A 24,275-nucleotide genomic window follows, 5' to 3' on the forward strand; every position below is an offset into this window, starting at 1 on the left:
GTGAGACAGAAAAGGGCTGACACAGTTCACAGAGACGCAGTTGTTGGGGTCTAGATAGCTACAGGAATATTGCAGAGTGGAGTTGGTGAGGTACTATAGTTAGAACAGTACCTAACAGAGCAGGGCCAGAGGAGTTGTTACCAAGGGTTTCTAGCCGAGGAACCTGGATCAACAGTGCAGTTGCACAAGACGATCAGAGTAGGGGGCATCTCGACAAGCGGCAGAAGGATTTCCAGGAGGGAAATTAGGACTCAGAGGGAGTCTAGAAGAGAACTTCTAGACGGGAAGTAGAGACTCAGAGGAGTCGAACAGAGAACTTCCAGGAGGGAAGTAGAGGAGCATCATGGCACTTCACGGGGTAAGAGACCAGGATAGACTAGACAGAGCATCGAACTTCGCAGTCTGGAAGGCCAGAATCTTATCAGTGCTTGACAGGAATCGTGTCAAGAACTTTGCCTTGAAGGTTATAGCTATCCTAGTGGACCCCAATGATAATGACAAGTATGAGGAGCGAGGGCCAAGTGCATTATCCTTGACGGGGTCAAGGATCATGTAGTACCACATATAGCCGAGAAGAAAACGGCAGTTGAGGTGTGGGAGGCTCTCAAGAACCTCTACTAGCATACTTTTGTGCAGAGAAGAATGTTGCTCGAGAACCAGATGAGATCATATCAGATGAAGAAGGGTCAAACAATTAACTCCTTCCTCGGAGGACTGAATGAGATCCGAGATCAGTTGACTGCTATAGGAGCGACACCGGCTCAGGAGCTTATGGTGAGGACAACCCTAAATGTTGTCTTAGAAGAGTAGGAAGTGTTTGTCCAGAGCATCCTGACCAGAGGGACTCTCCTACCTTTGGGATGAGATGTGGGAGCTCTTCGCCAGGAAGAGATCAAACTGCAGTCAAAGACCGGTAGCAGATGCAAAGGGATCAAGGTCAAGTAGGAGGAGGAGGATGTAGCCCTAGCATCTGAGGGAAAGCAGGAGAAGCGGAAGAAGAAAGATCTCTCCAAGATCAAGTGCTTCCACTGTGGGGACATGGGTCACTATGCGACCCAGTGCCCAAGGAAGAAGAGTAAGGGAGAGTCTTCCAAGACTAACGCAACGCCAGCACGGGCAAAGAAGGAAGTTTTGACAGACGGTGACTGTGCCATGAGTGCACACACGCCACTTGAGCGGAAGTGGGGAGACATCGAGCTGTAGTCAGGTAGACTTCAGGCGATAAGGGGCAGGATCCTTGAGGTACCCAGCCTCTTGGATTAGACCTTGCTACGGAGCCCCGACGAGAAATAGCAGGACTGGCTGGGTGGGTAGAGACGGATGCGGATGGAGCGGCAGAGAGAGCTATAGTGCAGGAGTCCAGAGACAGCGCAGAGCTAGCAGGCTGCAGCAGTGCGAGAGGCATAGAGTGTTGCACCAGTGCAGGAAGGCACAGAGAGGTGTGCAATAGTGAAAGATGCAAGGAGTTGTTGCAGCAATGCAGAGGTCAGAGACAGGGAGCACTTGTCAGCGGCATAGGAAGCTTCAGCATCAGTGGGTGTTTCTAGCCCAACAGGGAGGTCAGTTGGGAGATCAGTTACTTACTTCTCAGTAACTGAGTTGCAGTGCAGCGATAGTCAGCACGATGCAGCATGATGAGAGGAGGTGCAGTGCGAATGCAGTGCTGGGAGAAAGGACCAACAGCAGCATGGATGCAGAGGGAGTTGTCGTACAGATGCAGCAGTGCAGAGGATGTTGGGCAAGGAGGCCTAGCATCAACACAGGTGTCGATGCCGGATGATCAGAGTAATACTCAATGAGGAGTATTACTAGAGCACAGTCCTAGCTAAGAGGGAGTGTTGATTTGGGGTAGCATCGAATGTGCTCTAGCCACGAAATTTGGTGGAGAGGTTGGGCCGCATGAGATCTCCAATACCCAGAAAGGGTTTGGGCAGATTCTAAACAGATCATGAGATATAAAATAATTAATATTTTTAATGGAGTCCGTAAGTCTAAACTTTGGGAAAATAAAATATTAATGTGTATTAATATGAATCTGTGTTAGAGTGGTCCAAAAGACATGGATCAAACCAGAACTAATCTTAGTCGTTGATTAGGGACTTAATCTCGGCCGTTGAGATGTCAACAGGAAAAGTATAAGAGGAGGCTTGAGGGTCACTTGGAGAGTACACCAGATGATCAGTGATTTTATTTTCTAGAACGGGGTTTGCTAAAAGAGATAGAATCAGTGATCGGGAGAGAAGCTGAGGGGCATTGAGTACAAAGGATCAGAGAAGGCAGAGATTGTGTCGGGAGAGCAGCGCAGCAGCTAAGGAGGGTGACGCAGAGCCAGCAAGGGCTCACGCAAGGCCACGCAGAGGCATCCAAGTGCTGCGCAGAGCACCAGAGTGGCCAGCGTAGCTGACGCAGAGGTTCCCAGAGCTGACGCAGGGCCTCCTGGGCTAACGCAGGACAACGAAGGCTGACGCAGGGCCAGCGCTGGGCTAGGGGAGGCTAACGCAGTCCAAATTGGGCAGATGCTGGGGTTGCAGGAGCAGTTTTGTGCTGAAGAGCTGCTGGAAGGGTTTTTCGGGGTTTCAGCCAGGGGATTTCTCTCACACTGTGAGGTATAGCTACTAAGGAAATTCTCTGTTGGGTAGGCCAGTTACGGCACCCAGATTGTTCTCTGATATTGCTTAATAAGAAAACCCTCAAATAGTTGCACCGGTTTTCCCACATTGGGTTGTTCCGGGGACATTGGTCCAAAAATAATGGTGTCATGTGGTGTGTTTGTTCTTGTTTCTTTTAGTTGCTGATCTGTAATATGTTGAGCATGCACTAGTGTTTATTTTCAGTATTTACTTTGTAAATAACTTGTTAAAGAAAAGTAACAAGTAGGTAGGAATAAATCAGAAAAAGTGCATGAAGGGTTTCTAAACTAAGTAAACTTATAAACTTCAACATGGTATCGAAGCGTGATTGCAGATCACGGGAGGACTAAGAGACATCAGCCGAGCGGAACAATAGCAGCAGAAAACAGTTGTCCCGAGTGACAGAAGTTGTTTCTAGCAGTGCAAAAGACAAGGAAGTGTGACGCAGAGCCAGCGAGAGCCACGCAGAAGAAGCCGGGAACTGCGCAGAGCCTCAGAGAGGCCAGCGTTGCTGACGCAGATGGCCAGAGGGCTGACGCAGGGCATCCAAGCGCTGACGTGGACCCATCCAGGGTGACGCAGAGCCAACGTGAGCAGAGAAGGGCTGACGCAGTTCACAGAGAGGCAGTTGCTGGGGTCTAGAAGGTTGCAGGAATATTGCAGCGTGGAGCTGGTGAGGTACTGTAGTCAGAACAGTACCTGACAGAGCAGGACCAGAGGAGTTGTTACTGAGGGTTTCTAGCCGAGGAACCTGGATCAGCAGTGTAATTTCACAAGACGATCAAAGTAGGGGGCATCTCGACGAGTGGCAGAAGGATTTCCAGGAGGGAAATCAGGACTCAGAGGGAGTCCAGACGAGAACTAGAGACTCAGAGGAGTCAAACAAAGAACTTCCAGGAGGGAAGTAGAGGAGCGTCATGGCACTTCACGGTGTAAGAGAATAGGATACACTGGACGGAGCATCGAACTTCGCAATCTGGAAGGCCAGAATCTTATCAGTGCTTGACGGGAATCGTGTCAAGAACTTCGCCTTGAAGGTTATAGCTATCCCAGTTGACCCCAATGATAATGACAAGTACGAGGAGGCGATGGTGAGGGCCAAGTGCATTATCTTTGACGGGGTCAAGGATCATGTGGTACCACATATAACTGAGAACAAAAAGGCAGTTGAGATGTGGGAGGCTCTCAAGAACCTCTACCAACATACTTCTGTGCAGAGAAGAATGTTGCTCGAGAACCAGATGAGGTCGCATCAGATGAAAGGGTCAAACAATTGACTCCTTCCTCGGAGGACTAAATGAGATCCGAGATCAATTGACTGCTATAGGAGCGACAACGGATCAGGAGCTTATGGTGAGGACAGCCCTGAATGTTATCTCAGAAGAGTGGGAAGTGTTTGTCCAGAGCATCCTGGGCAGAGGGACTCTCCTACCTTGGGACAAGATGTGGGCAGCTCTTCACCAAGAAGAGATAAGACGGCAGTCAAAGACAGGTAGCAGCAGCAAAGGGATCAAGGTCAAGCAGGAGGAGGAGGATGTGGCCCTAGCGGGAAAGCAGGAGAAGCGGAAGAAGAAAGATCTCTCCAAGATCAAGTGCTTCCACTGTGGGGACATGGGTCACTATGCGACCCAATGCCCAAGGAAGAAGAGTAAGGGAGAGTCTTCTGAGACTAAGGTAGCGCAAGCACGAGTAGAAGAGGCATTTTTGACAGACGATCACTATGCCATTAGTGCACACACACCACTTGAGCGGAAGTGGGGAGACATCAAGCTGTAGTCAGGCGGACTACAAGCGATAAGGGGCAGCATCCTTGAGGTACCCAGCCTCTTGGATTAGACCTTGCTACGGCAGCCCCGACGAGGAGTAGCAGGACTGGCTGGGTGGGTAAACACAGATGCAGATGGAGCAGCAAAGAGAGCTATAGTGCAGGAGTCCAGAGGTGGTGTAGAGCTAGCAGGTTGCAGCAGTGCGAGAGGCACAGAGTGTTGCACCAGTACAGGAAGGCACAGAGAGGTGTGCAACGGTGTGAGATGCAGGGAGTTGTTACAGCAGTGCAGAGGTCAGAGATAGGGAGCACTTGTCAGCGGCATAGGAAGCTTCAGCATCAGTGGGTGTTTCTAGCCCAACAGGGAGGTCAATTGGGAGATCAATTACTTATTTCTCAGTAACTGAGTTGCAGTGCAGCAGTAGGCAACACGATGCAGCATGATGAGAGGTGGTGCAGTGCGGATGCAGTGCTGGGAGAAAGGACCAGCAGCAGCATGGATGCAGAGGGAGCTGTCATACAGATGCAGCAGTGGCAGTGATAGAACCATGGGCAGCAGTACAGGAGGCAGCAGTGCAGAGGACGTTGGGCAAGAAGGCCTAGCATCAACACAGGGGCCGATGCCGGATGATCAGAGTAATACTCAGTGAGGAGTATTGCTAGAGCACAGTCCTCGCTAAGAGGGAGTGTTGATTTGGGGTAGCATCAGATATGCTCTAGCCACAAAATTTGGTGGAGAGGTTGGGCCACATGAAATCTCCAATACCCAAAAAGGGTTTGGGCAGATTCTAAACAGATCAGGAGATATTAAAATAATTAATATTTTTAATGGAGTCCCTAAGTCTAAACTTAGGGAAAATAAAATATTAATGTGTAATAATATGAATCTGTGTTAGAGTGGTCCAAAAGACATGGATCAAGCTAGATCTAATCTTAGTCGTTGATTAGGGACTTAATCTCGGCCATTGAGATGTCAACACGAAAAGTATAAGAGGAGGCTTGAGGGTCACTTGGAGAGTACACCAAATGATCAGACATTCTATTCTCTAAAGCGGGGTTTGCTAAGAGAGATAGAATCAGTGATCAGGAGAGCAGCTGAGGGGCATTGAGTACAGAGGAATAGAGAAGGCAGAGATTGTGCTGGGAGAGCAGCGCAGCAGCCAAGGAGGTGACGTAGAGCCAGCAAGGGCTCATGCAGAGGCAGCCAAGTGTTGCGCAGAGCACCAGAGGGGCTAGCGTAGCTAACGCAGAGGCTCCCAGAGCTGACGCAGGGCCTCCTAGGGCTGACGCGAGCCAAGGAAGGCTGACACAGGGCCAGCGCTGGGCTAGGGGATGCTGACGCAATCCAGATTAGGCAGACGCTATGGTTGCAGGAGCAGTTTTGTGCTGAAGAGCTGCCGGAAGGGTTTTCCGGGGTTTCAGCCAAGAGATTTCTCTCAAACTGAGGTATAGCTGCTAAGGAAATTCTTTGTTGGGTAGGCCAGTTACAGCACCCAGATTGTACTCTAATATTACTTAATAAGAAAACCCTCAGATAGTTGCACTGGTTTTCCCGCATTGGATTTTTCCGAGAACACTGGACCAAAAATACTGGTGTCATGTGGTGTGTTTGTTCTTGTTTCTTTTAGTTGTTGATCTGTAATATGTTGAGCATGCACTGGTGTTTATTTTCAGTGTTTACTTTGTAAATAACTTGTTAAAGAAAAATAACAAGTAGGTAGGAATAAATCAGAAAAAGTGCATGAAGGGTTTCTAAACTAAGTAAACTTGGAAACTTCAACATGGTATCGGAGCGTGATTGCAGATCACGGGAGGACTAAGAGACATCAGCCGAACGGAGCAATAGCAGCAGAAAACAATTGTCCTGAGTGACAAAAGTTATTTCTAGCAGCGCAGAAGCCAAGGAAGTGTGACGCAGAGCTAGCCAGAGCCACGCAGAAGAAGTCGGGTACTGCACAGAGCCTCAGAGAGGCCAGCGTTGCTGACGCAGAGTGCCAAAGGGTTGACGCAGGGCATCCCACGGCTGACGCAAACCCATCCAGGGTGATGCAGAGCCAACGTGAGGCAGAGAAGCACTGACACAGTTCACAAAGAGGCAGTTGTTGGGGTCTAGAAGGCTGCAGGAATATTGCAGAGTGGAGTTGGTGAGGTACTGTAGTCAAAACAGTAACTGCCAGAGCAGGGCCAGAGGACTTGTTACCGAAGGTTTCTATCCAAGGAACCTGGATCAGCAGTGAAGTTGCACAAGACGATCAGAGTAGGGGGCATCTCGACAAGTAGCAGAGGGATTTCCAGGAGGGAAATCAGGACTCAAAGGGAGTCCAGAAGAGAACTTCTAGACGAGAAGTAGAGACCCAAAGGAGTCGAACAGAGAACTTCCAGGAGGGAAGTAGAGGAGCGTCATGGCACTTCACGGGGTAAGAGACCAGGATAGACTGGACGGACCATCAAACTTCGCAGTCTGGAAGGCCAAAATCTTATCAGTGCTTGCTAGGAATCGTGTCAAGAACTTCGCCTTGAAGGTTATAGCTATCCCAATTGACCCCAATTATAATGACAACTACAAGGAGGCGATGGCGAGGGCCAAGTGCATTATCCTTGACCGGGTCAAGGATCATGTGGTACCACATATAGCCGAGAAGAAACAACGGTTGAGATGTGGGAGGCTCTCAAGAACCTCTACCAGCATACTTTTGTGCAGAGAAGAATGCTGCTCGAGAACCAGATGAGGTCGTATCAGATGAAGAAGGGTAAAATGATTGCCTCCTTCCTCGAAGGGATGAATGAGAACCGAGATCAGTTGACTGCTATAGGAGCGACACCGGATCAGGAGCTTATGGTGAGGACAACCCTGAATGTTGTCTCTGAAGAGTGGGAAGTGTTTGTCCAGAGCATCCTGGGCAGAGGAACTCTCCTACCTTGGGACGCGATGTGGGCAGCTCTTTGCCAGGAAGAGATCAGGCGGTAGTCAAAGACAGGTAGCAGCACCAAAGGGATCAAGGTCAAGGAGGAGAGGATGTGGCCCTAGCATCTGAGGGAAAGCAAGAGAAGCGGAAGAAGAAAGATCTCTCCAAGATCAAGTGCTTCCACTGTGGGGAGATGGGTCACTATGCGACCCAATGCCCAAGGAAGAAGAGTAAGGGAGAGTCTTCCGAGACTAAGGTAGCACAAGCACGGGCAGAGAAGGAAGTTTTGACAGACGATGATTGTGCCATGAGTGCACACACACCACTTGAGCAAAAGTGGGGAGACATCGAACTGTAGTCAGGCGGACTATAGGCGATAAGGGGCAGCATCCTTGAGGTACCCAGCCTCTTGGATTAGACCTTGCTACGGGAGCCCTGACGAGGAGTAACAATACTGGCTGGGTGGGTAGAGACAGATGCGGATGGAGCGTTAGAGAGAGCTATAGTGCAGGAGTCCAGAGACGACGCAGAGCTAGCACGCTGCAGCGGTGCGAGAGGCATAGAGTGTTGCACCAGTGCAGGAAGGCACAGAGAGGTGTGCAACGGTGCGAGAGGCATAGAGTGTTGCACCAGTGCAGGAAGGCACAGAGAGGTGTGCAAGGTGCGAGATGCAGGGAGTTGTTGCAGCAGCACAGAGGTTAGAGATAGGGAGCACTTGCCAGCGCCATAAGAAGCTTCAACATCAGTGGGTGTTTCTAGCCCAACAAGGAGGTCAGTTGGGAGATCAATTACTTACTTCTCAGTAACTGAGTTGCAGTGCAACAATAGGCAGCACGATGCGGCATGATGAGAGGAGGTGTAGTGCGGATGCAGTGCTGGGAGAAAGGACCAGCAACAGCACGGATGCAGAGGGAGTTGTCGTACAGATGCAGCAGTGGCAGTGACAAAACCATGGGCAGCAGTACAGGAGGCAGCAGTGCAGAGGATGTTGGGCAGGAAGACCTAGCATCAACGCAGGTGCCGATGCTGGATGATCAGAGTAATACTCAGTGAGAAGTATTGCTAGAGCACAGTCCTCGGTAAGAGGGAGATTTGATTTGGGGTAGCATCATATGTGCTCTAGCCACGAAATTTGGTGGAGAGGTTGGGCCACATGAGATATCCAATACCCAAAAAGGGTTTGGGCAGATTCTAAACAGATCAAGAGATATTAAAATAATTAATATTTTTAATGGAGTCCCTAAGTCTAAACTTAGGGAAAATAAAATATTAATGTGTATTAATATGAATCTGTGTTAGAGTGGTCCAAAAGACATGGATCAAGCCAGATCTAATCTTAGTTGTTGATTAGGGACTTAATCTCGGCCGTTGAGATGTCAACAGGAAAGTATAAGAGGAGGCTTGAGGGTCACTTGGAGAGTACACCAGATGATCAGACATTCTATTCTCTAAAGCGGGGTTTGCTAAGAGAGATAGAATCAGTGATCAGGAGAGCAGTTGAGGGGCATTGAGTACAGAGGAACAGAGAAGGCAAAGATTGTGCCGGGAGAGCAGCACAGCAGCCAAGGAGGGTGACGCAGAGCCAGCAAGGGCTCACGCAGGGCCACCCAGAGGCAGCCAAGTGTTGCACAAAGCACCAGAGGGGCCAGCGTAGCTGACGAAGAGGTTCCCAGAGCTGACGCAGGGCCTCCTGGGGCTAACGCAGGCCAAGGAAGGCTGACGCAGGGCCAGCGCTGGGCTAGGAGAGGCTAACGCAATCCAGATTGGGCAAACGTTGGGGTTGCAGGAGCAGTTTTGTGCTGAAGAGCTGCCGGAAGGGTTTTCCGGGGTTCTCCTTTAGGATTTCATTTGTAATCTTCATCAAGCCCAAATCCCTAACCCTAATCCTCCTTCTAGAAGATCTAGGAGATCAGCAATTGAGATCATTTCTAACACAAATACTTTCATTATTTATCCTTGTAAATTGACTTAATAATCCACAATAATTAATTGAATTTAATCATTGTACTTTTCCTAAGTTAGACTTAGGAAAAAAGACATAAATCACTTACTCCATCAACCAAGCACCTAAAGAGGCAAAAAATCATCTCCTACACGCTAAGACACCAGGCCTATGCACAAGACCTTTTGAAGCTACCACAAGCTTCAACAGAATCGCAGACAAAGAAAGTACAGATATGTATTTTAATCCTAAGATAAAAGGAAAACAAAATAATAGATGCTCTGAAATTTTGGGCAAAACAAACAAAAGAAAAAAGAGCAAGTGAAAGTAAATCATCACCCAAAAAAAACACATCAGTACTTATGAGCCCTTCAAAAAGCTTCTAGATCAAAACCTAAAAGAGTTTGGTAAATGAAATGCTAGTCATTCAAGATGGTGACACTTACAATGAGGTAAGCTCAGAAGATTGCAGTACATGATTAAAGAATGATGAGTCCTTTTTCTGATTTCAAGCTGCTCAATATTTTGCGTGGAGAACAAATGTATTCCATTTACAAAAAGGTATTTCAACCCAAACTATAAACAGTGACCACTGCTTGGAAACCAGGTGCAGCCAGCTACAGTATACCTCCTTGGAAAACAGAAGTAGATTAGTAGATGTATTTCATGAAACTAGAGAGCCTACTAGACTGCAAGTAATTAATTTAATAATCAAGTAGAACATAAATTTCATGGTTAAAGCTTAATAACTTGATACTAACCCCTAAATAGTGCCACATCTGGTTTTTGCCTACACCATGAAGGATGCCTTTATTCGTAGTTGTATTTTCATGATGAACTGATCCACTCCCTCAGTCCTGGAAATTACCAAGATGTAAGCTTAATCAAATTTGAAGGGGGTGAATAAAATCTAAAGAATGATTGCACTAAAACTTGAAGGTTAATGATATTGTCAGTGCACATGACCTTTTGATGAATGAAAGCATACCACTATGATTAAAGAAAAGAGAGATTTGAGTTGGTACAAAGAACAAAGCACATGAAAATCCATTTCTGCAAGCATTTCATGTCAACAAACAAATTAAGATCTACAGGGAAATAACATATGTTTAGCATAGAATGACAGAACAAACATTGATTTTACACAATAGCAGTGATATTTTCCATATTTATCTTAATCTCTAACCTTTAAAGCTCTTCAACTAAATCCTTTCTACAGTTTACCCCCAACAGATGATATTGAACTAAAACTTGAAGGTTAATGATATTGTTAGTGCACATGACCTTTTGATGAATGAAAGCATACCCTCTGTGATTAAGAAAAGATAAAGAGATTTGAGTTGGTACAAAGAACAAAGCACACAAAAATCCATTTCTGCAAAGTATACCCTCTATGATTAAGAAAATATAAAGAGATTTGAGTTGGTACAAAGAACAAAGCACACAACAATCCATTTCTGCAAGCAGTTAATATCAACAAATAAATTAAATTCTACAGGAAAATAGCACATATTTAGCATAGAATTGCAGTACAAACATTGATTTACACAATAGCAGTGATATTTTCCACATTTATCTTAATCTCTAACCTTTGAAGCTCTTCAACTAAATGCTTTCTACAATTTACCCCTAGCAGATGCTGGGCTCAGACTGAGATGTAAAAGAGCGTCTTTATACTATCCAAGCAACACTTCTCAATCAATCGGCATTCTCCCTTGGTCCTCAGAGTCAGTCGAGTGCATCCCAACTCAAGTTCAGGAGGGAGCAGAGTTGCAATCTGGAGGGAGTAGAATTTCTGTAATAATGCCAAGGAATTGTGCCTTAAACTCCTGCAAATCAACAAAAAGTTAACAATATTATTAGTACTTTCAATTTGGCGCAATTACAGAAATCATTTCTACAATTTTGAAATGCAAATAATTTCAATACACATGGAGATGGCATAATATTGGTCATTTATGTTGAAATTGGGTAGCACTGGGATGTACTATCACATGCCCTTGGTGCTAGGTTTGTGAGAGAGAAATGCTCATAAAGTGTGATTTTATTTGTGTATGGCCTTTGCACCCAAGTTGTGGGCTTTGTACCAAAGGAGAGCATTTAAGATTCAATTTAATGTCGAGTTTTGAAGATTCAAATTTAATGTCGAGTTTGATGTTGGAGGTTGAAGGACAATGGGGCTTACAAAGGGACCTTTGATCTAATGTATATTAGAGGCCAATGGAGAGGCTTGAGGAGCAACTCATATGGACAAGAAGTGATGGATTCTTCTTGATTGAGATCTGAGATTTTCCTGAGGTTAATGCAAACATGCAACTAGGGCAGAAGGGTTATCTTTTGAGCATATTCTTCTATGGTGAAGGATTGTTCTTGGTTATTGTTTTTGCTGTTTGCAGGTATTTTCGAGGGTTAACAGACTTGCCCTAGCCGCAGGATAAGGAAGGAAGGACAGCTGTCTGTATTAGGGCCTAAAGGACACAAACCACAGCTAGCGAAAGAGGCCGTAGCTAGGAAAGGCTGGCCACAGGCCAGAAAGGAAGACCCCAACCTTGTTTTGGGGCTGCTGTAGAGTACAGCAGCAGGACACAGCCTGGTTAGGGTTGTAACATGTACAGCAAGGACTGTTGGAGACCTGTGTAGAGGCCGTGGAGGTTGGCAAGGGCTGCCAGTTGGGCAGACCACTGTTTGGAAGCCAACCGCAGTGATTTAAGGAGGGCTGGAAGTGCCCTAGGTGAAGCTGTTGGGGTGAATAAGTCTGCCAGCTGGGCAGCAAGTTTTGGCCAGCTGTTGGAAAAGGTCTGCAAGGGCTGCCAGGTGGGCAGCTAGACTTGTGAAGGTTTGTTGTTTGGGTTCTGTGGTTAGACTGCCACAGGAGTGGTTTGTTGGGCAGTGAGGTATTGAAGGACTAACCCTCAACCCAAGGATTTTTTACCTGTGTTTTCTTGGCATCTTCCAGGGATTGTAAAGGGCCATTATCCCTGGTACGAGAGCCCTAAGGATTCTTGCCCTAAGGATTCTTGATAAAGGGCTATAAGAAATCAGTTTTGGCCAATAAATATTGCGCATTGTGCATGATCTAATTGCTGGTATATTCTGCTGCACAAGAGTTGTTTTTAAAGTTAAGCATTTCATAGACAAAACATAGACCAGATCTGGGATGCATAAAATTCTAGCAATTTATAACCAATGGTCATTGTTACTGTTACCCACAGTTTGCTGGGTAAAATGATGCTTTCTGTAAGGCCAAGGATAGCATGTTTTAGTGTGGAGAACAGTTTTGTTGGTGCTCTTGTTCCATAGATGGGTTGACGCAAAATCTAGCAGACCCTATGGAGGGGTACCCTACAAGCAGGGTATTTTTTAAGGATTCAAATATTGTTCCTACGTATAGTATTATAGGTGATTATTCTAGTTTGAAAAGTCATACATATAGAATGTGGGCGAACATTCAATAAAAAACATTTAATTTACCATTAATATTGGTAATTTTTGGGCAAATATTATCTATTTAATCATATATATGTAAAAAATGTGGGAACTTTTAAACAAATGAGCGAATATTTTTTTCAGAAAATGTCCAAAAAATAGCCAATTAGTAAAATTTCGCCCTTAAAATTTTCCCTACCTACAAGGCAATCACTAGACCAAGTGACAACAGTAAGGTAGGAGCCCACTGTCACCACAGATACTAACCCCTGCTATTTATGGATTTTCACCAGTAGAGGAGTCTCGGTATATAGGTCACCTAAGAGATATTCTAGGTTTATAGGTCACCTAAGAGATATTCACAAAAGGCTTCGAAGGGATAACACAACTTAGGAACAAGGCTCAAGCAAGGAATAAGAGGCAATTTGCATCCTTTGAAGAGGCCAAATTAGGGCATGTTGGACCTAGGTTTAGAGTAATAGTGTGGAAAATGGAATGTCACGAGGTTAAGGTGTGTTGACCATTGAAGTGGCACCTGAAATTTTTTAACTCAGAGGCTCCATGTACCATCAGAGTTCATATATCATCAGAACTTTTTTAACTCTATATTTTTCTATATTGTACTTAGATTCTACAAACCCTATGAAGATGTTGTAAAGTGATGCTAATATGATGAATTGAGTCATGTAAGAGGCCTAGGTAACTTGGAACATTGTCATCAAGTGAGTTTACTCTGGGAGGTTTTTTTCCCCTGGTTAATTATTAGGTACTTTCTAGCACTGAATAATTAATAGAGATTTTTTCTCCAAGCATAACCCCAAAGCCAGAGTGCAGCTTGATGGCAATGCCTTGGGTGAGTCCCAGCGTCTAGAGTCATTGTATAATACCATACTAGATCACTCGTAAATTTTCGTAGAATTTAATTAGATCTAGGGGTCATTTTTTAAAATATTAAATTTTTAAAATTTCCCGCATGACGAAAATTTTAATAAATTCTGATTATAAATTGTAATAAGTGATAAATAAAGAAGTTGTGTGGGGTATGTGTGCTCAAAATTACACCTCTCTTCCTCAATTTTCTACTAAGACACACTTTGAGGGGTGAAAAACCACTTATTCACCCTCAAAACCCATTTTTTCCTAAATTAAGTGGGAAAATGGGAAATAAATAGCCGAGAAAATAAAAATTGGAGAAAATAAGCTTCCCACATGCCCAATTGAGGTGGAAATGACTTGGAAAATCACTCAAGTCAAAAAGTTGAGTCAAAGGCCATGTGTGAGGATGAAGTGGCACAAGATTTATGCACATGGGGAGATTCATTGTGTGGGCCAGATTTGGTGGTACGCACTTCCTCTTGGCAACTCGACTTGCACTTAGGAGATCAACACACTATGGAAAATATTTGGAAATATTTCATTGAGATTTTTATGGGATAATGTTCCCACTATAGTTTATGCTCCTTCACACTTGTATGATGTCCATAAGCTTCAAAATATACGGTGCCCCTCCTTTCAGCTCAACACAGGCCCAATACAAGCAGTTTAACGAACAGTAGTGGTGGATATGGTTGCAGAGGTGTTATCACAGCAGTTTTGGTTGAGACATTCGTGGGAGGTGGCTCCCATCTCACCCACCACTCATCACACATGGCATCTACAGCAAGCAGCTCATTTTCTGTACTTAGGGGAAGGGGAAGGCTCCTGCATTTGTGTGCGAGGAGACCTTGGTAAGTCCGCAGCTGAGTGGGCGGACCCCTGCAGCTGTGTGCGCAAGGTTGGAAGAGCCTGTAATTGAAGATCTAAGCATAATAAAGGCTGGTTTTGAAGCATTATCTGTGTATCTGTGTTTATCTCTGAATTTACTATATTATTGATCTGTTGAATGCAATTAATCTGGAAAATACTTAATAGATGTGCGAAGAAGTAGATCTGCTTATTTATATGATGTTATGAATGTTTAGCGCAATCGGCGAAGGGTTTAGATCTACTAACTGTTAGTTGTTGTAATTTCCGGGTTTTAAGGGTTAGGGTTCGCGAAGGTCGGGATAAAGCCCTAAGTTTAACAGAAACACATCACATAGTCCTTTGGATGCAGAAACCTGGTTCTAGCATCCCCCAATACTGCCTCAGGTGAGACTGCAGCCTGTGCTACGCGGGTTGTTGCTGAAAGGGCCGTAGTGTAGGGTTTTGTTGGTTAGCGCAACTAACTCTGAACATGGGTCCAAGCCCCCTCAAGCCAACATATATGTCAATGGATGGGTGGAAAGTAACCCTGCAAACCCTTTCCCAAGGATAGAGTGAATGATGGAACTTGCTTTCTCTTTAAGCAAGGGACTTGATCCTCCAGGGGTAAGGAGTGAGGATTAGAGGGTTGAGGGAGAAGGAATAAGCTTATGGACGGAGTTCTCAATCTCTATAATCCTTGGGAAACTTGGATTCCCAAATGGTCCTTGACAAATAATCTTTATTGAGAAGTGGGACCACACGGGGCCAAGTGAACCCAACCTAGGCTCAGGGATGGAATGTAGCAACCAATGATGTTCCTATGCTGGACAAGGTGAAGGGAAGGACCAAACAAGAATATTTACTTCAAAAGGTTCAATGGATCCTGTTGAGGTCTAGCCTTTGGTATGCTTAAGCAAAATTCAATCCTAGAGCTAGGGCTTGGGATTCTTGGAGATTCCACTGTTAGAATTGCCTCAAATTTGGAGGAGAGGGAAGGGGGCCACCAGCGCAATAGCATGTAGGAGATCGAAGTTTTTCCTTTTGGTCAATTCCCGGGAAATTGATGCCCTAGGTGACCCTTGAGGGTTAGACCTAGGAAAAGGTGGAAAAAGGTGAAGGAAATGACCACCCTTTCTTAGGGATTAGTGCCTAATTCACTTGGGTATATGGAGTCAAGGATGATGATAAGTAAGAACTTGGTTTCTTGATCAAGGAGGCTCGAAAAGTCGGCTTCATCCAATGTTGAGAGCAAGAAAAGAAAAGCAACATTCAAGAATTTATACTTCAAAGCAAATGATGCAAGTTTATCGAGACAAATAATCTCTAGGACATTTCATTCATATAACATTGGCTCACACATTAAATTAGCTAAAACATGCTTAATTCCACATTTCAATTATGCAACAACTGTTGATTTCTGGTAGCATCGGATGTGCTCTAAACCTCAAAATTTGCAGGGAGACTTGGACACATGTATTCCACAATACCCAGGAATCATTTTGGGAAATTCCACCCGGAGACAGTTTTACTAAAATAATTAATTATTTTTAATGGGTGCCTAAGTCTAAACTTAGGAAATTAAAATAATTAAAGAGTATTAATCAAACTGTGGGTGAAACTTCTAGAAGAAGACGAGGATCAAGCCAAAATGATATGAGCCATTGATTAGAATCTAATCTAGGTCATTGGTTCTCAACTGAAGGATTATAAGAGGCGGCTTGATGGGCATTTGGAAAACATACATCAGTGAGAGATCAAGCAATCGAATTTCTCAGAGAGAGCAGCGAAGCAGTTGCTAGATAATCGATTAAGGAGATTCTTGCAATGAGGGAAAGGGATAGCTCCGGTTGGAGAATTTCCTGATCCGAGAATACATCGCAAAGGAGGCAGAGAGAGATCCGGAAGAGGCAGCGCAGAGGCTACGCTGGGCAGCGTAGGCTGATGCAGAAGCAGCGCAGAGCCTGAGAGGAGATCTGTATTTTGCTGGAGAGGTCGAGCTCTGAAGCCGAAAGCCGGCGTATGAGACCGGGAGGGCAGAAGTCGAAGTTCCAGAAGCAAAACGATCAGCAAAAGGAGTGATGCAGTCTCGAGAAGCTGTGACGCAAGGCCTACACAGTGATTACGCATAGGCAACAAGGGACTAGCCATTCTGTGGCTGGATCAAGCAGGATCACCAATGATAGTGTGAGGTATATCTCACTCATCTCTCTATCAATCATATTCTCTGTATTGGATAGCCGGCAAGGCATCCAAAGATTGTATTCAGAAAACCACTGCTTAATAATACAAACCCTCAATTGTTGCACCGATATTCCCGCATTGGGTTTTTCTGGGGACATTTGTCCAAAAATAACGATGTAAGGTGTTGTTTATTTCTTTCTTGCTCAGTTTCTTGTTTCCGCATATAATTTTAATTGGTGAAGGCTGCAGTGTATTAGTTTCGGTATTTGTTGTAGGAAGCAGTAAATAATGTGTTTAGTAATTAACAAATAGAAGGAACTTAATCAGTTGCTACAGTAGAAATTTGGGTCTGCCAAATTTTTACAACAACTAGCCCTAATTTTAGCAATATGCAGCAACAAAAATAACAACGTTAAAATTTACTTACAACGTTATAGAGTATATCCAACCAGCATTTCGTTTGCAAGACAAAGCTCCAAGACAAGAAAAATAGCCCAAATCCATACATCAAAATTCATCCATATCCAAAAATATCCTCGAAGGAAAAAAATGTGAAGTTCTCTATGACTAGAGAGATCCCAAATCAAGTGATGATCCAAATGAATGTATCTAACATCAATATATAGCCTCCTAAGGAGTTTGAAATAGCCTATGGGCCTACATTAGCCCCTAATGATAAAATAATGTGCAAATAAAACCCCTATCGGTGACAAGCCCACCAAACTAGCTCACAAGTGTAAAAATAAGCCTCACAAGGGGCCAAAAAATAATATGTACATGTCGCGGGGCCCTCCAAAGGCCTAATAATGTCCTGAAGTGCCATACTGAGGAATAAATTCCTCGAAATATGATGGACAAGGGGGTGGCCCCTTATTCTCCAAGTTGTAGACCTGTGGTGCTCCCAGTGGGTCTCAGGGCACATAAATGACCCCATGGGTCTCCATATGAATTGGAGAGGCCTGTAGATCCTCTACAAGGGTCCGAGTGGTGGAATGAATGTTGCCATGACATCGGACAAGTCCTGGGACACCTGCCAAGAGTGTGGGGCTCCTGTGGCGACCTGTTGGGCATAATGTACCAAGCATATCACCATCATCCCAAAAGTGGATCGCTAGTAGTCTATGAGCATCGATGAAAATCCGTGGAGTATTGTCTGTTGTTGTGGAGGCCAATGGCTCTCTATGCATACCCTATATGTGCCAATGTAGACCTCTGAGGGTTAGGATCTCCTATAGGGAGACCAAACTCAAATGGAAACCACCTGTAATCCTGCATAAGATCCAATGTGTCTGTTAGGCTTCTAGTACAACCAGTCATTAAAATAATCAGTTAAAAGAATTTACAAATCATGGATAACAAAGTGGGCACTTCATAATGGCATGCCCTTCCGTAGTGGGCTTTGGCGTGTGCTAGTGTCTCCAAGCTCCAAGGGGGTTAACCAAATACCTTATTAGGTGGTTTCAGCCCTTAAAGGGAATAGTATGTCCAAGGTACATCCCTCTAATGGGGGTGGCAAGTGATAAATAAGACTAGTGTTAGCCTTTCTAGGCCCTAGTTTGTCTCTCCTCCATCCCTAGTTGATCACTTGGATTTCTAGACAAAATATTGGTGGGTTTTGCAGGAGAAATTGGCTCAAGTTTGGTGTTTTCAGGTGCCAAGTCCATTGGAAAAATTTTGGCACGCAATCTTCAAGTCCTTGGGCCTAGGGTTTGATCTCTAAACCCTCCATTTTCCTCACTGTTTGTTACATATTTCTAAATACCAGTGTTCCACGAGGACTCGCCCCCCCCCAGGGGTCTAGTTTCCTAGCTCCCCCGTGCTCCGGGGACTTGGGGACGAGAAGGGGTCGTTTCCCCACGCTCCCAAAAAATAGGGTACGCAGGGGGACGTGCTAGGGGGTCGTTTCCTTGTGCTGAGGGGTCATTTCCGAAAAGGGGGTCGTGAGGGGTCATGGGGAGTCGAGGGGGCGAGGTCATGGGGGAACGTGGGGGGTCGAGGGGGGTCGAGGGGGGACGTGGGGGGTAGAGGGGTTTGATTTTTTTAAATAAACTTTTGTTTATAATTAAAATTTAACATTAGTTTTAAATTTTAATACTTTAGGGTTTCAATTCGTTTTTTTATAAATTGAATCCATTATTCACCTTGGCCCCTCACTCCATTCACAAGACGTTCCTAGTTCCTCTGCAACAGAGAGGAATTGGTCCACATATAGTTTCATCCACTCTATCAAGAGGAACAAGCTTACCTCTAAAAGAGCGAAGAAGTTAGTCGCTATGCACAGTGCCCTACGTCTTGAGCATAGGAAGACACCTGAGTATTTGAAGGGACCAGCAACCAATGGGTGTTGATCCAGAGGATGATGCACAGGTAGATATGGAGGAGAGACAGATGGGGTTGGTTGGTGTGCCACTTAGCATGTTTGAGAATGCTAGTGATTCAAATTCAGATGGTGATATGGTTGATCCTGATTTATTCATGCAGCAACTGGATGCAGAGACTAGCGGGGCATTACCTTGAGGCTTGAGCAAAATTACGCTTGTTTATCTTTTCATATGTTGATGTTCTTATGTTATTCTGACTCTATAAAATTTTGACTCTTGATGTATCAGACTTGACTTTAGTCTTTTATAATTCTATAAAACTTTGATTCTTGATGTATGATGTATCAGACTTGACTTTTATAATTTTATGTCAATATTCACTGTTCAGTATTCAATGTTCATAGTACAAAGTGGAACATCAATATGGTTTAAACTTTAATCATAATGTATGATGTAAGATTATAAATTAGAATTTTAAATTTATATGATATTAGATAATGATATTCATATCAATGCATGCTTTGCAGCTTTTCAATTCAAACACAATTGTCATAGTGGACTCAATTTATAAATTATATTTTATATTATAAGTTTTTAAGACCCTGACGCCCCCCCACGTTTCCTAAAAATTGGTGGGGAGCTTTTGCATAGGCCGCTCCCGCGTATCCTCGCTCCCTCGCCCCCTCATCCCGAAACCTTGGTGGAACATTGCTAAATACATTCATAACAGTGATAAAATACATATTTAAGTGCCCTAAAAATCACATCTAAGTGCCCTAAACATAGTAATACATTCATGGTAAAAATCTACTAGTCACTTGGTGAATTTTGAATTGTTTCTTGGGCATAAATCTAAGTAATTTCATGACTGATATATCTGCATAAAAGTGTGATCAAATCTTGTTAAAATTGGCAACTAGGGCCAAACTCCATTAGGGTCATCTTATTTATGGCAGTTGATATTTTTTTTGGATCCCTTTCATCAAGAGGTGTAGAATTGATCTAAAGATCATCTGATTCCGATAAGTATTCATGGAGTTATGAATTTATTTGTGTTATAAGACAATTTGTCAAGGTCAACCAGCAACTAAATAACACCCACATGTGCTCAACGTTTTAGTATAAAAGGAGATGACTTGAGAGTCATTTCACACACACTCCTCTCTTGATTTCTCTCCACTCGCTTTGGGTTTTTAGTGGAAGAGAAATCTAGGAGAGGAAGCCCTAGATGTTGGAGGAAAGGAGGTTGCCCTAGCCACAGCAAGGAAGACAGGCCAGCGAGTGTTTGAAGGGACGTTGGAGGTTAGCTCCAACTGACCGAGTGCTGGAAGGAGGGTTTATCTATGCTACTAAGAGAAGCCTTCTATAGGTTGTCTAATAAAAACCTATACGTTGTCTAGAGGAGGTCTCTACAAGCCCTATCCCCAGTCCAACAAGTGCCACAAGCTATGCCCTAGACACAGTCAGGGAGGAGGCCAAATACAAGCCCTAACCGCAAACAGAAAGGGTCAAGGAACAACGTGGGAGAGGACTGCTATAGGAGGCCGAGTTTGGTAAGTCTTAAGGCTAAAACTAGGGCCGAGAGGACAGGCTGCTAGGCTGAGTGGAAGAGGAGTAAAATGCTAGCTGTTTGGGCACATTTGGAGGAGGCCGTATGCTACAGTAATGTTGTGTGGTAGGCTGATGGCCATACCACCACAGCAAAGGAATAGCGTGGACTGTTTTGCTGTCATATGCCCTAAGGCAGCAACCTAGTAAGGGAGGAGTTCACCTTCAGCTAGCCGCAGTCTTCCAGGGTTTGTTTGGGGCAGCTTGGAGAAGATTAAGGCCACAAGTATATGGTATTATGCCCTAACCAGTCTGACACTAACAGTCAACAGCAAAAAAGTTTGGACAAGCATGGATGTTTCTGCCTATGTATGAGGGATGGTAGATATGTCTTGACGGCCTATGATGAAGGTTGTCCCATCTTCCATCCTACATAGCAAACAGAGATCCTAAACTGTGAACCAATGCAGTCCATGATAAGATGTGACAGTGGGTGACCCATGAAGTTTGAATGCATACTAATAGACATAGTGATAGTGTAGCAAGATGCATGGGCAACAGGACAGCAGCATGGTACAACAATGCTACAATGGGACAGCAGCAAGCACGGTGATGCAAACACATTGGGACAGCAACAAGCACGGTGCTGCAAACACAATGGGATAGCATGGTAAGCATGGTGTTGCAAACACATTGGGACAGCAGCAAACACGGTGCTGCAAACACAATGGGACAGCATGGTAAGCATGGTGCTGCAAGCACATGGTGGCAAGCATGGTGCAGCAAGCACATTGGGACAGCAGTATGATAAGCAAGGTGCAGAGAGCACATGGTGGCAAGCATGGTGCAGCAAGCACATTGGGACAGCGATGGCACATGATGTAGTACAGTGATGGGTACAGCCATGATTGGTAAAGCATGATAAGATGCAGCATAGTAATGATGGGTGCAGCATGATGATTAGGAGCAACACAATGATAGGTGTCACATGGCGATGGAGTCACCTGGGAGAATCAGTTGAAGCAGCATGTCTTCAACTCAGTTCAGCTACCTCATGTATCATCTACTTAGAGATGATCTATGCTCTTATTTAGATAAGTCAAGGGGTTGACTTCTATTGTAAATGTACTATCTCTCTCTCTCTGTTGAACTATTGAAGAACATATAAGAAGAATTGATCAAGGGTTCCCCACATTGGGGTTTGTCCCTGGCTAGCACCACATCTTGTGTCCTCTTGTCTTGGCTTGTCTTTTGCGATCTATGTTTATGTTCTATCTGCAATTTACTTTAATGCTGATGTGATTGCTAATCTGGAAAAGATATTGAGCTAACTGTGAAAATTGAAATAAATTGCTTTAAGCATAGAACATACCTAAAATTTAACATGGTATCAGAGCTGAGGTGAAGACAGAGCCTGAGCAAGAGTGGAAGAGCAATCACTGAAGACAGTTGGGAAAGGACAAAAGGATCAATGGATTCCTCATCCCTCTTCAAATTCACCGAGGGTGAAATCGAAGCAGAGAATATTATCAGAATGGCGCAGCGAAAGCTTCTAATGGCCTACCTAAAAGATCACTTCATTGGGAAGTCCGGATCTAAGGGTGGAAGGAAAGGCAGATGCCTTGGTTGTAATAAGTCCGGCCATTATGCGAAGGAGTGTCCAAATGGTAGGGACACATCACTTGATGATGATAACAATCATTCCAGGGACATCTTCAATGATCAGAGGAATGACAGGTAATGCAGGTCATCAAGGAAATGGCCGACTCTTCAAGAAAGCAAGGAACCCCAGGTATGAAGAATCAAATGTTGTTTCTGATAAGATAAAGAAGCATTATCTTGTATTGGCCCTCTCCTTCAGATTCTTTGGGAATCTGGCTTATTGATTGTAGTGCTTCAAGGCACTTCATCGGATAGAAGGGTGCTCTCTCTAATTTGGTAGAGACGGAAACAATCATGGGATTATACTTGGAGTCGATGCCACCTATCCCGGAAAGGGTGTAGGGAATGTTACCCCTCAATTGAATGAGGGTAACTCAATTCATTTACAAGAATCTCTTTTATGTCCTTGATCGCAAGAAGAACCTGGTGTCCATTTCAGCAATGGATGTCAAACATTACAGGGTGGCATTCATCGATGGAAAGGTACGTGTTTGAAAATAGAATTTTCAAATATGCTTTTATCTTTGAGTTCAGAGTTAGCAGTTTGTATCAAGTTGCAGGATGGTCCATTGGGGACCATGTCAGTTGTCACATCTCATCTATAGCACCGGAGGTCTACTTATTATGGGGCCCTACCCGATATGAGTCAGATGGTGACAGGGATGCCTAATTCAAGAAGAGCATGAAGGTACATGTCTGAGATGTACCGAAGGAAAATCTTACGAAGGGACCATTCCCCTCGTGTAGCAGGTCCACTGGTTTGGAACAACCCGAGGGGTTTGAGATTCATGATCGAGAATCTCATGTATGCAGGTGGAAGAAAGCCCTTTATGGCTTGAGGCAAAATCCCCCAGACTTAGTACGAGAGGATTGATAGCTGTCTAATGAAGCTGCGATTCACTAGAAATGAAGCCAATCCAAACCATTGCTTGAAGGTTGTGGATAGTAGACCTCTCATACTGGCACCTTATGAGGACGACCTCTTTCTGACAGGTGCAGACCCTCTCATTTGCAAAAGTAAGAGAGAGTTGGATTTCGGATTTGGAATGGAGAACTGCAATCCCGTGACTACGTCGATGGAGCTTAACTTTCAGATGTTATGTGGTAGTGATGACAGACCAGATTTGGGAAATGCCTCTAAGTTTCATAAACGCATTTGCATTGATGTTCTTGGTGAACTTCCATCCGGATATATGTTTTGCAGTTAGCATGTTTGGCTCATATTTGGTTGAGCTCACTAGATTGGTGCAAAAAATCTTCTGAGATATCTTCAGGGCACAATCTCTCATGGATTGAGATACACTGCCGAAATGTGAAGCTGCATAATTATTCGTATGCTGATTGGGCAGGCAGTGTGGAGGATCACAAGAGCCCTTCTGAGTGTTGGTTCTATTTGGGTTATGCTTCGATATCTTGGATGAGCAGGAAGCAGAAGACGGTTGCTTTGAGCACCACTGAGACCGAATACATAGCTACGAGTATGATCTCGTGCAAAGCTGCCTGGTTGTGGAAGCTCTTCAATGAGCTATTTATAAACATGATGGATACCACCATGATCTTCTGTGCCAACCAGGGGGGGATTCGATTGTTGAGGAATTTTGTATCCTATGATTGCTCTAGCATATAGACATCAGATACTACCTTATCTGGGATATGGTACATTGATGAGCGAGAAGGCTCCATCGCATTGAAACTAATGTACAGGTCGCAGACATTCTGTCGAAGCCCCAGGGAAAGGTCAAATTTGTGACTTTCCCGAACGACTTGGAGTCATTGAGAGACTCTCTAATGAGGGTCCTGCATGATGCATGCATTGAGCTCTGGCAGCTCCGGGGGGCTTAGGGTTCTTCTTGGAGCAACAAGCGACCATATGGCCACTCACCCTCCCCTAATGGTGTGCTGTGTACAGGGTGAATGGTTCAGCCTTCCCTTGTGATACCCCATGGTGACTTATGGACAGGATGAGTGGTTCTCTTGTTGAGGCATCCTACCCATGTAGTCTAGGACTCATGGGAAGTACCTCTCATCTGGCCAATGAGTAGGGAAATAGGGTTAGGGATCATAGTAGTACTATCAATGGACGCATCGTTGTATCTACCATACTCCCTATGCTAGGATGCCCTCCATTGATCTGGAATCAATGAAACTGATTTGGGATCAGTATGAGTG

The 24,275-nt window shown here is 44.5% G+C and overlaps 1 protein-coding gene across 11 annotated transcripts in view; it reads right to left on the reverse strand.

The window, feature by feature from the left end:
* Nucleotides 1-24,275, reverse strand: part of LOC149234939 (uncharacterized) — a 103,529-nt gene that overhangs the window by 28,501 nt on the left and 50,753 nt on the right. For 4 of the 11 annotated variants that reach the window (XM_089372002.1, XM_089372000.1, XM_089371992.1 and 1 more), the window contains 3 exons: nt 10,871-11,072; nt 10,005-10,100; nt 9,690-9,874 (listed from right to left, as the gene is read on the reverse strand). In XM_089372002.1, the coding sequence (XP_089228128.1) occupies nt 10,889-11,072 (184 nt within the window). In that variant the 3' untranslated portion in view covers nt 9,690-9,874; nt 10,005-10,100; nt 10,871-10,888. Of the gene's footprint in view, nt 1-9,689; nt 9,875-10,004; nt 10,101-10,231; nt 10,297-10,832; nt 11,073-24,275 lie in introns of those variants that run through there. The other 7 variants (XM_089371996.1, XM_089371994.1, XM_089371993.1 and 4 more) reach the window with 7 other exon arrangements.

Source organism: Pinus tabuliformis, chromosome 8 (genome assembly GCF_031772625.1).
Source record: "Pinus tabuliformis cultivar Carrire ecotype Pingquan chromosome 8, CPIR1, whole genome shotgun sequence".
NCBI classification, from domain to species: Eukaryota; Viridiplantae; Streptophyta; class Pinopsida; order Pinales; family Pinaceae; genus Pinus; species Pinus tabuliformis.